The sequence below is a fragment of the Nerophis ophidion genome, linkage group LG23 (assembly GCF_033978795.1).
Source record: "Nerophis ophidion isolate RoL-2023_Sa linkage group LG23, RoL_Noph_v1.0, whole genome shotgun sequence".
NCBI classification, from domain to species: Eukaryota; Metazoa; Chordata; class Actinopteri; order Syngnathiformes; family Syngnathidae; genus Nerophis; species Nerophis ophidion.
The window spans coordinates 26,087,653-26,100,035 of record NC_084633.1 but is presented as its reverse complement, the minus strand read 5'-3'; the positions used below and the strand labels follow the sequence as shown (position 1 = coordinate 26,100,035).

Below are 12,383 nucleotides of genomic sequence, written 5' to 3'. Positions count from 1 at the left end.
TTTAAAAGTATATTTTTCATAATATATTTGATTTTTACTTTGTGAAAAATTATTGTATAAAAACTTTTTTTTCCACAATATTGCAACTTAAAAAAAATATACATATTTTTTCATCATATATTTGACTTTAACCTTGTGAAATTACATAATTCTGTCTTGTAAAGTAGAAAAAATATTGCATGAAAACTTTTTTTCCCAGTATTGCAACTTAAAAAAAAAAAAAAATATATATATATATATATATATATATATATATATATATATATATATATATATATATATATATTTTATTTTTTTTTTTATTTTTTTTTTTTCCGTCATATATTTGATATTAACCTCGTGAAATTAAATAATTTTGTCTTGTAAAGTAAAACAAATCATGGAATATTGTGTGACATTTTTTTCTGCCTATTTGCAACTTCCGGTGCACAGGTGACTAGCAGGTGGCAGCAAAGGCAAAGAGTTGAGAATAAAATGACAATTCTGTGACACTTGCAGCTGTGAGAGCGGTTGCTAAGCGACCTAAATGGGCGGAGGAACGTCGCCTAAGAGAATGGCTCCATGGGGGCCCCGGATCAGGAGTAGGCCCGGAGAGTTTGACGGTACAGTGCGAGGACGGACGCCTGAGCGTGGCCCTGGACCGCCACAGCCTGCAGGTCTTTGTGGCGCACTATCCCGGCATAGAGTACTCGCCAGTCCATGATGATAATCCAACTCATGGTGCTGACTACAATCTTCTTGTGTTCAGAGTTTTTCCGTGCCAGTTTCTGCCGTGACTCTGCGGGACCCAAGGTGCCAGGCCCAGTCCAACGGGAGTCACTTCCTGTTGGTGTTCCCGGTCATTTCCTGTGGGACCGAGGGACAGTTCCTGGGGCGCACCAAAGGGGTGCAGTACAAAAACAAGGTGAGGTCTACACAAGCTCATATAGACGTGGATTAGATCAGGGGTTCTTCACCTTTTTTGACCTCGGGGCTCCAACCTTCCCACCATGGAGGGTCCGGGGCCCATAGATTTCAATGTAATTACAACCTTGTCAAATGATATTAAACCATGTATTGTTATTTATTTAACATGCAATTCTTAGACTTAGGTCAGGCTGATTAGACAAATAAGTACTAACCAAATATACTGCTCACAAATGGACTAAAAAAATAAATGAATACATGAACATAAAAATATGTTGTGCTAAAATAAATAAATTTAATTAATATGTTGAACTAGACTGTCAATAATAGCTTCACCACTTTAGTCATAATTCTTGCGCTTAGGAAACTACTCTATGACTTTAGCTCCAGACTTCTTCTGTTTTGTTATATATTGTCATTACTGCCACAAGCGGGGGAAAAGTGTATTACAACAGCGTACCACTAAGAACCTTTTATTTTTTTGGCGGCCCAAAAATAGGCCCCGCCCCTATCTGTGCTGACGAAAGACTGAATTAAATCAGGTGTTGTTAACCTTTCGGACCTCGGGGCCCAACTTTTCCGTTACAGAGGGGCCCGGGGCCCACTCAAATATTAACACCCAATTAATAATCTTACTCTTGGTATAAACACACATATTCAATAATTATATCTAAGCGGCACTTTATAACCGTGACAAATAATATAGCCCCATGTATTTATTAGTTATTAGTGCAGTTGTATTCAAATGACACGTAAAAATTAGGCTTAGGTCAGGCTGATAGAAAAATAAGTACTAACCAAATATACTGCATAAGAAAAGACTCGAAAAAAACTGAGAGAAAAATAAATAAACTAAATGAAGGATGAATATGTTTAACTAAACTGTCAGGAGTCCCTTCAACATTGTAGTCATCATTTTTGCGCTGAAGAAACGCGCTTAAGGCTTCTTCTGTTAGTTTGATATTGCCACTAGTGGTAGGAACGTGAATTACAACTGAGTACCGCTGTGGCAATTTTCGAATGAATTGCGATTCTTTATTGGAACGATTCGTAATCCGTTAAAAGAAAAATAAAAATGTATTTAATTTTTTTAAATGACAGTTAATGCTTGTGACCGATATCGGACGATCTCACTCATGGATGGTTGGTATCGAAATCATCATAAAACCCTGATGGGAATGTCCCTATCGTAAACCAAACCGTAGCAAAAGTAAGAGAAGAGAGGTGCTACCGGACAGGGAAAGAACTTTCTAGAACACAATTCATAGTTTGTTTTTTTACCAATGATTGTCACACACACACTAGGTGTGGTGAAATTGCCCTCTGCATTTGACCCATCACTTTTGACCGCCCCCTGGGAGGTGAGGGGAGCAGTGAGCAGCCGTTATGGCCGCGCCCAGCAATCATTTTTTGTTGATTCAACCCCCAATTCCAACACTTGATGCTGGGTGTTTTGTAGAAGATCAAACATTTAAATACATCTGAAATGTGTCCAGAAATAAAACAACCTTTGATGATCATTTGGAATGAACAAAAGTACGAAGTACGAAAGCCAAAACTAGAGAAGTTGGCACTTTGTGTAAATGGTAAATAAAAAGAGAATACAATGATTTGCAAATCCTTTTCAAATTATATTCAATTGAATTAACTGCAAAGACAAGATATTTAATGTTCCAATTGAGAAATTTTATTTTTTCTGGAAAATAATCATTAACTTAGAATTTCATGGCAGCAACACATTACAAAAACATTGTCACAGGGGCATTTTTACCACAGTGTTACATGGCCTTTCCTTTTAACGACACTCCGTAAACAATTGGGAACTGAGGAGACCTATTTTTGAAGCGGAATTCTTTCCCATTCCTGCTTGATGTACAGCTTAAGTTGTTCAAAAGTCCGGGGTCTCCGTTGTAGTATTTTAGGCTTCATAATGCGCCACACATTTTCAATGGGAGACAGGTCTGGACTACATGCAGGCCAGTCTAGTACCCGCACTCTTTTACTATGAAGCCACGCTGTTGTAACACGTGCATACTTGCCAACCTTGAGACCTCTGATTTCGGGAGGTGGGGGGCGTGTTGGGGCGGGAGGTGTGGGTAAGAGGGGAGGAGTATATTCACAGCTGTTGTGTGCGCAATTGTGCACTGCACTCTCTAAAAGCCGTAGATGTTATTGTCACATATGCTTGATTGATTGATTGATTGAAACTTTTATTAGTAGATTGCACAGTTCAGTACATATTCCGTACAATTGACCACTAAATGGTAACACCCCAATAAGTTTTTCAACTTTTTTAAGTCGGGGTCCACGTTAATCAATTCATGGTACAAATATATACTATCAGCATAATACAGTCATCACACAAGTTAATCATCATAGTATATACATTGAATTATTTACATTATTTACAATCCAGGGGGTGGGATGAGGAGCTTTGGTTGATATCAGTACTTCAGTCATCAACAATTGTATCAACAGAGAAATGGACATCGAAACAGTATAGGTCTTATTTAGTAGGATATGTACAGCCAGCAGAGAACATAGTGAGTTCACATAGCATAAGAACAAGTATATACATTAGAAATACATTTGACAAAACCTCTTACATATATTAGTAACGTATCATTTTTAACCAGCAAATTCCCTGACAAAATGAAAATTGCAAAAGTTGTACCAATTCATAAGAAGGGAGACACACACCAGTTCACTAACTACAGACCAGTTTCATTACTTCCACAATTCTCCAAAATCATAGAAAAACTTTTCAATAGTAGATTAGATACATTCATCAATAAAAGTGGGACGCTCGCGGAGAACCACTTTGGATTTAGAGCAAATATCTCAACTTCAATAGCATTAATCAAAATAACAGAGGAAATTACCAATGCAATAGACTGTAAGGAATGTGCAGCCGCAGTATTCATGGGTTTAACAAAAGCATTTGACACAATTAATCATGATATTTTAATTCAAAAACTAGAACGTTATGGCATCAGAGGTTTGGTCTTGAGCTGGATAAGAAGTTATTTAACCAACAGGAAGCAATATGTGAAGATGGGTGAAAACAGTTCAACACGATTGGATATATCTTGTGGTGTACCCCAGGGATCAATACTGGGACCAAGATTGTTCAATCTTTATATAAACGATATTTGCAAAGTTACAAAAGACTTGAAGTTAGTTTTGTTTGCAGACGACACAACTGCTTTCTGTTCAGGAGAGAACACACAGAAGATAATACAAATAATAACGGAAGAAATTAATAAATTAAAAAAATGGTTTGATAAAAACAGGCTATCCTTGAATCTCAGTAAAACTAAAATAATGCTATTTGGTAACAGTAGAAAAGAGCATCAGACACGAATACAAATAGATGGAATAGATATCAAAAGGGTAAAAGAAACCAGATTTTTGGGAGTATTAATAGATGATAAAATGAACTGGAAATCTCATATACAAAATATACAACATAAGGTGGCAAAAAATATTTCAATAATGAATAAAGCAAAATACGTCCTGGGCCAAAAATCACTTTATATTCTTTACTGCTTGCTAGTGTTACCATATCTGAGTTATTGTGCAGAAATATGGGGAAACAACTACAAATGTTCGCTACATTCGTTAACTGTGTTACAAAAAAGATCGATTAGAATAATACACAATGTTGGATATAGAGAACATACAAACCCTTTATTTATTGAGTCAAAAATATTAAAGATCGATGACTTGATAAAATTGCAAACAGCTAAATTGATGTACAAAGTAAATTATAACCAAAGAATGTACAACAATTCTTCTCAACTAAAGAGGAGAAATATAACCTTAGAGGAAAATCTAACTTAAAACATTTGTATGCCCGTACAACACTTAAAACGTTTAGCATATCAGTATGTGGAATTAAATTATGGAATGGATTAAATAATAACTCCTCTCTGAGCTGCAACCTTATCGTGGTAGAGGAGTTTGCGTGTCCCAATGATCCTAGGAGCTATGTTGTCCGGGGGCATAAAGCCCCCTGGTAGGGTCTCCCAAGGCAAACAGGTTCTAGGTGAGGGATCAGACAAAGAGCAGCTCGAAGACCTTTATGAAGAAGAAACATCATGGACCCAGATTTCCCTCGCCCGGACGCGGGTCACCGGGGCCCCCCTCTGGAGCCAGGCCCGGAGGTGGGGCACGATGGCGAGCGCCTGGTGGCCGGGCCTGTTCCCATGGGGCCCGGCCGGGCACAGCCCGAAGAGGCAACGTGGGTCACCCCTCCAATGGGCTCACCACCCATAGCAGGGGCCATAGAGGTCGGGTGCATTGTGAGCTGGGCGACAGCCGAAGGCAGGGCACTTGGCGGTCCGATCCTCGGCTACAGATGCTAGCTTTTGGGACGTGGAACGTCACGTCACTGGGGGGGAAAGAGCCTGAGCTAGTGCGCGAAGTCGAGAAATTCCGGCTGGATATAGTCGGACTCACTTCGACGCACAGCAAGGGCTCTGGAACCACTTCTCTCGAGAGGGATTGGACCCTCTTCCACTCTGGCGTTGCCGGCAGTGAGAGGCGACGGGCTGGGGTGGCAATTCTTGTTTCCCCCCGGCTCAAAGCCTGTACGTTGGAGTTCAACCCGGTGGACGAAAGGGTAGCCTCCCTCCGCCTTCGGGTGGGGGGACGGGTCCTGACTGTTGTTTGTGCTTATGCACCAAACAGCAGTTCAGAGTACCCACCCTTTTTGGGAACGCTCGAGGGAGTACTGGAAAGTGCTCCCCCGGGTGATTCCCTTGTCCTACTGGGAGACTTCAACGCTCACGTTGGCAACGACAGTGAAACCTGGAGAGGCGTGATTGGGAAGAATGGCCGCCCGGATCTGAGCCCGAGTGGTGTTTTGTTATTGGACTTTTGTGCTCGTCACAGTTTGTCCATAACAAACACCATGTTCAAACATAAGGGTGTCCATATGTGCACTTGGCACCAGGACACCCTAGGCCGCAGTTCCATGATCGACTTTGTAGTTGTGTCATCGGATTTGCGGCCTCATGTTTTGGACACTCGGGTGAGGAGAGGGGCGGAGCTTTCCACCGATCACCACCTGGTGGTGAGTTGGCTGCGATGGTGGGGGAGGATGCCGGACAGACCTGGGAGGCCCAAACGCATTGTGAGGGTCTGCTGGGAACGTCTGGCAGAGTCTCCTGTCAGACAAAGTTTCAATTCCCACCTCCGGAAGAACTTTGAACATGTCACGAGGGAGGTGCTGGACATTGAGTCCGAGTGGACCATGTTCCGCACCTCTATTGTCGAGGCGGCAGATCGGAGCTGTGGCCGCAAGGTAGTTGGTGCCTGTCGGGGCGGCAATCCTAAAACCCCTTGGTGGACACCAGCGGTGAGGGATGCCGTCAAGCTGAAGAAGGAGTCCTATCGGGTCCTTTTGGCTCATAGGACTCCGGAGGCAGTGGACAGGTACCGACAGGCCAAGCGGTGTGCAGCTTCAGCGGTCGCGGAGGCAAAAACTCGGACATGGGAAGAGTTCGGGGAAGCCATGGAAAACGACTTCCGGACGGCTTCGAAGCGATTCTGGACCACCGTCCGCCGCCTCAGGAAGGGGAAACAGTGCACTATCAACACCGTGTATGGTGCGGATGGTGTTCTGCTGACCTCGACTGCGGATGTTGTGGATAGGTGGAAGGAATACTTCGAAGACCTCCTCAATCCCACCAACACGTCTTCCTATGAGGAAGCAGTGCCTGGGGAATCTGTGGTGGACTCTCCTATTTCTGGGGCTGAGGTCGCTGAGGTAGTTAAAAAGCTCCTCGGTGGCAAGGCCCCAGGGGTGGACGAGATCCGCCCGGAGTTCCTTAAGGCTCTGGATGCTGTGGGGCTGTCTTGGTTGACAAGACTTTGCAGCATCGCGTGGACATCGGGGGCGGTACCTCTGGATTGGCAGACCGGGGTGGTGGTTCCTCTCTTTAAGAAGGGGGACCGGAGGGTGTGTTCCAACTATCGTGGGATCACACTCCTCAGCCTTCCCGGTAAGGTTTATTCAGGTGTACTGGAGAGGAGGCTACGTCGGATAGTCGAACCTCGGATTCAGGAGGAACAGTGTGGTTTTCGTCCTGGTCGTGGAACTGTGGACCAGCTCTATACTCTCGGCAGGGTTCTTGAGGGTGCATGGGAGTTTGCCCAACCAGTCTACATGTGCTTTGTGGACTTGGAGAAGGCATTCGACCGTGTCCCTCGGGAAGTCCTGTGGGGAGTGCTCAGAGAGTATGGGGTATCGGACTGTCTGATTGTGGCGGTCCGTTCCCTGTACGATCAGTGCCAGAGCTTGGTCCGCATTGCCGGCAGTAAGTCGAACACTTTTCCAGTGAGGGTTGGACTCCGCCAAGGCTGTCCTTTGTCACCCATTCTGTTCATAACTTTTATGGACAGAATTTCAAGGTGCAGTCAAGGCGTTGAGGGGTTCCGGTTTGGTAACCGCAGGATTAGGTCTCTGCTTTTTGCAGATGATGTGGTCCTGATGGCTTCATCTGACCGGGATCTTCAGCTCTCGCTGGATCGGTTCGCAGCCGAGTGTGAAGCGACCGGAATGAGAATCAGCACCTCCAAGTCCGAGTCCATGGTTCTCGCCCGGAAAAGGGTGGAGTGCCATCTCCGGGTTGGGGAGGAGACCCTGCCCCAAGTGGAGGAGTTCAAGTACCTAGGAGTCTTGTTCACGAGTGAGGGAAGAGTGGATCGTGAGATCGACAGGCGGATCGGTGCGGCGTCTTCAGTAATGCGGACGTTGTACCGGTCCGTTGTGGTGAAGAAGGAGCTGAGCCGGAAGGCAAAGCTCTCAATTTACCGGTCGATCTACGTTCCCATCCTCACCTATGGTCATGAGCTTTGGGTCATGACCGAAAGGATAAGATCACGGGTACAAGCGGCCGAAATGAGTTTCCTCCGCCGTGTGGCGGGGCTCTCCCTTAGAGATAGGGTGAGAAGCTCTGCCATCCGGGAGGAACTCAAAGTAAAGCCGCTGCTCCTTCACATCGAGAGGAGCCAGATGAGGTGGTTCGGGCATCTGGTCAGGATGCCACCCGAACGCCTCCCTAGGGAGGTGTTTAGGGCACGTCCAACCGGTAGGAGGCCACGGGGAAGACCCAGGACACGTTGGGAAGACTATGTCTCCCGGCTGGCCTGGGAACGCCTCGGGATCCCCCGGGAAGAGCTAGACGAAGTGGCTGGGGAGAGGGAAGTCTGGGTTTCCCTGCTTAGGCTGTTGCCCCCGCGACCCGACCTCGGATAAGCGGAAGATGATGGATGGATGGATGGATGGATTAAATAAAGAAGTTAAACATTGTACTGCTATGACCCAGTTTAAGAGGATGTTTAAATTAATAGTGCTTACAAAGTACAAAGAAGAAGTATTATGAGAAACACTTTCAAACTTATTGAAAATAAGATATTCTTCATCTTTGTATGTTAATAATGACTGAAATAATTAAGTACATGTTAGAAAACTGCTGTGTTACTCACTCAAAGATGTCATTTTGCTATTTTGATATTTTGCTGTAAAGAAGATCAGTGAATGAATGTATATATTGTGGGCGCTCTGAAGTGGAAAAGGGGTAGGATTAAATAAGCTTTGCGTCTTCCAACTCCTTTTCGGACAAAATGTATTGTGTATTGCGAAATGATGAAATTAACTGAGGTATAATGTTGGATGTATGTCATGTTCAAAATAAACTAAGAAAAGAAAGAAAAGAAAGATTATTTACATTAGGTTATTTACAATCCGGGGAGATGGGATGTGAATGGAGGAGGGTATTAGTAAAGGGTTGATGTTGCCTGAAGGTGTTGTGGTGCATATATAGTAGATGGCAGTATTGTCCTGTTTAAGAGTGTCACAACATTGCCGTTTACGGCAGACGATCTGCTTTACGGTAGACGAAAACGTGACTGCTGTTGTTGTGTGTTGTTACCGTGCTGGGAGGACGCTAATGAAACTGCCTAACAATAAACCCACATAAGATAAACCAAGAACTCGCCTTAGATCATTCTACAGTTATAAAGTCACTGGGCAGACACGCTGTTTATATTGTGGGAAAGCGGACGTGAAAGTAGGCTGTCCTCACTCAGGTCTGCATGGAGATGGAGGGGGCGTGGCCTTCAGCACCGCCTGAATTTCGGGAGATTATCGTGAGAAAATTTGTCCCGGGAGGTTTTCGGGAGAGGCGCTGAATTTCGGGAGGGTTGGCAAGTATTACCACGTGGCTTGGCATTGTCTTGCTGAAATAAGCAGGGGTGTCCATGATAACGTTGCTTGGATGGCAACATATGTTGCTCCAAAACCTGTATGTCCCTTTCAGCATTAATGGTGCCTTCACAGATGTGTAAGTTACCCATGCCTTGGCCACTAATACACCCCCATACCATCACAGATGCTGGCTTTTGAACTTTGCGACTAAAACAATCTGGATGGTTCTTTTTCTATTTGGTCCGGAGGACAGGACGTCCACAGTTTTCAAAAACAATTTGAAATGTGGACTCGTTAGACCACAGAACACTTTTCCACTTTGCATCAGTCCATCTTAGATGAGATCAGGCCCAGTGAAGCCGGCAGCGTTTCTGGGTGTTGTTGATAAATGGGTTCCGCTTTGCATAGCAAGAGTTTTAACTTGCACTTACAGTTGTAGTGACCAACCGTAGTTACTGACTGTGGTTTTCTGAAGTGTTCCTGAGCCCATGTGGTGATATCCTTTACACACTGATGTCGCTTTTTGATGCAGTAACGCCTGAAGGATCGAAGGTCTGTAATATAATCGCTTATGTGCAGTGATTTCTCCAGATTCTCCAAACCTTTTGATGATATTAGGGAGCGTAGATGGTGAAATCCCTAAATTCCTGGTTGAGAGATGTTGTTCTTAAACTCTTGGAAAATTTGCTCACGCATTTGTTGACAAAATGATGACCCTCGCTTCATCCTTGTTTGTGAATGACTTGTGCCAGCTTTTTTGAAACCTGTTGCAGGCATCAAATTCCAAATGAGCTTAGAGCCAAAAATAACAAAGTTTTCCAGATCGAACGTTAAATATCTCGTCTTTGCAGTCTATTCAATTGCATATAAGTTGAAAAGAATGTGCAAATCATTGTTTTCCATTTTTATTTACCATTTACACATTGTGCCAACTTCACTGGTTTTGGGTCTGGTCATGTGACATACATGTATTGTGTCTGGTCATGTGACATGAATGTATTGTGTCTGGTCATGTGACATGAATGCATTGTGTCTGGTCATGTGATATACATGTATAGGGTCTGGTCATGTGACATGAATGCATTGTGTCTGGTCATGTGATATACATGTATAGGGTCTGGTCATGTGATATACATGTATAGGGTCTGGTCATGTGACATGCATGTATTGTGTCTGGTCATGTGATATACATGTATAGGGTCTGGTCATGTGACATGCATGTATTGTGTCTGGTCATGTGACATACATATATAGGGTCTGGTCATGTGACATACATGTATTGTGTCTGGTCATGTGACATACATGTACGATGTGTGCAGGTGTTGTTATGGAGAGAGCTGCCACACAACGACACTGACCCCAGAAGTTCACTTGGCATACATGTGAGAGCACATTCCTTGCTTCCATATTTCATGCACAGTCTCTTCCTGCTCCTTCTTTACATTCTCTCATCTTCCCCTCTTTTCTCTTATTTCCTCTTTTTTCCTCATTTTTGAAAATTTTACATCACTTTCAATTTTCTTTGTTATTCCAATGTCTTTTATTTAAAAAAAAATTCCCATCATCTACCCTAAATTTCCCTTATTTTATGTTATTTCCCCCCCATTTTCCCAATTTTCCATTATTTTACCTTAAATGCCGTCATTTTCCCTTGTTTACTCTAATTTTCTCTCATCATCGCATATATTTTTTCCTTATTTTTGCCAATATTCTGTAATTTTCAATTTTAGCTTATTTTCCATTATTTTCACTATTTCACGTTTTTTTCCCCTTTATTTACCCTCATTTTTTCTTATTTTTCCACAAATGTTCTAATAAGTTCTGTTTTTTTCCTTATCCTCCCAAAATGTTCCAGTATTTTCCCTAATTTGGCCTTATTTTCTGTAATTTTCCCTAATTTTTCCTCAATTTCTGCCATTTTATTTATCTTTTTTTCCTGTCATTTTCAACTAATTTTCCCTGATTTCCTCTTATACATTCCCACCCCACTCACTCGTTTTTGCTAATTTTTCATCGATTCAAATGTATTCTACACAAAATGACACTGAGCAGATGTCCAGAAGTTCACTTGTGCAAATGAGCTCATGTGAGAGCACATTTTCTTCAAGGTTTACCTCCATATTTCATGTAGAGTCTCTTCCTGCTTCTAGTTTACATTCTCTCATCTTCCCCTCTTTTCTCTCATTTCCTCTTTTTCCCTAATTTTCTAAAATGTTACATCACTACAATTTTCTTATTTTCCAACATGTTCTCCCATTTTCCATTATTTCCCCCATTGTTTAAATTGTTCCACCATTTTACCTTATTTACTCTAATTTTCCCTCATCATCACATATATTTTCAAAATTCTTGCCAATTTTCTGTGTTTTTTGTCAAAATTGTCTTATTTCCCATTATTTCCCTAGTTCCCATCCTTTTCTTTAATTTTACCAAATGTTTTCTAATTTCCCCACATTTTACTCATTTTCTGTTTTTTTAATTTTCCCCAAGATTCCCTTATATTCCAATATTTTCCCAAAGTTTTCCTTATCATCTGTCATTTTCCCAAATGTGTCCTTATTTTCTGTAATGTTCCTTATTTTCCGTCATTGTCCTTTATTTCTGATTATTTTCTCCATTTTCCCATGTTTTCCATTCATTTCCAAGATTTTTCTAATATCCGGTCATTTTTCCTTTTATACATTTCAATCACACTCACTTGTTTTTGCATATTTTCCACTAATTGACCTTATTCACTGTCATTTTCCCTTATTTACTCTAATTTTCCCTCATCGTCACAAATATCTTCCTAATTATTGCCAATTTTCCGTCATTTTAAATTTGTTGTCAATGTTGTCTTATTTCCCATTATTTTCCCTATTTCCCATCCTTTTCTTTAATTTTACTAAATGTTTTCTTATTTCCCTACATTTTACTCATTTTCTGTTTCTTTATTCACCCCAAAATTCCCTTATATTCCAGTATTTTCCCAAATGTTTCCTTATCCGTTATTTTCTGTAATGTTCCTTATTTTCTGTCTTCGTCCTGTATGTCTTTTTATTTTCACCATTTTCCCATGTTTTCAATTTATTTCCAAAATGCTTCTAATACTCCGTCATTTATCTTGTTTTCCTTTTAAACATTTCAATCACACTCACTTGTTTTTGCAAATGTTCCACTTTTTACCTTATTTACTGTCATTTTCCCTTATTTACTCTAATTTTCCCTCATCATCACATATATTTTCCCAATTTTTTGTCTTTTTTTTCAATATTGTCTTGTA

At 41.9% G+C, this 12,383-nt stretch overlaps 1 protein-coding gene across 1 annotated transcript in view; it reads left to right on the top strand.

Moving 5' to 3' along the window:
* engl (endoglin, like) overlaps window positions 1–12,383 on the top strand; it is a 61,651-nt gene that overhangs the window by 26,357 nt on the left and 22,911 nt on the right. The window contains exons 8-10 of the mRNA XM_061885380.1: window positions 499–656; window positions 749–904; window positions 10,441–10,503. Coding sequence (XP_061741364.1) covers window positions 499–656; window positions 749–904; window positions 10,441–10,503 — 377 coding nt within the window. The remainder of the gene's footprint in view (window positions 1–498; window positions 657–748; window positions 905–10,440; window positions 10,504–12,383) is intronic.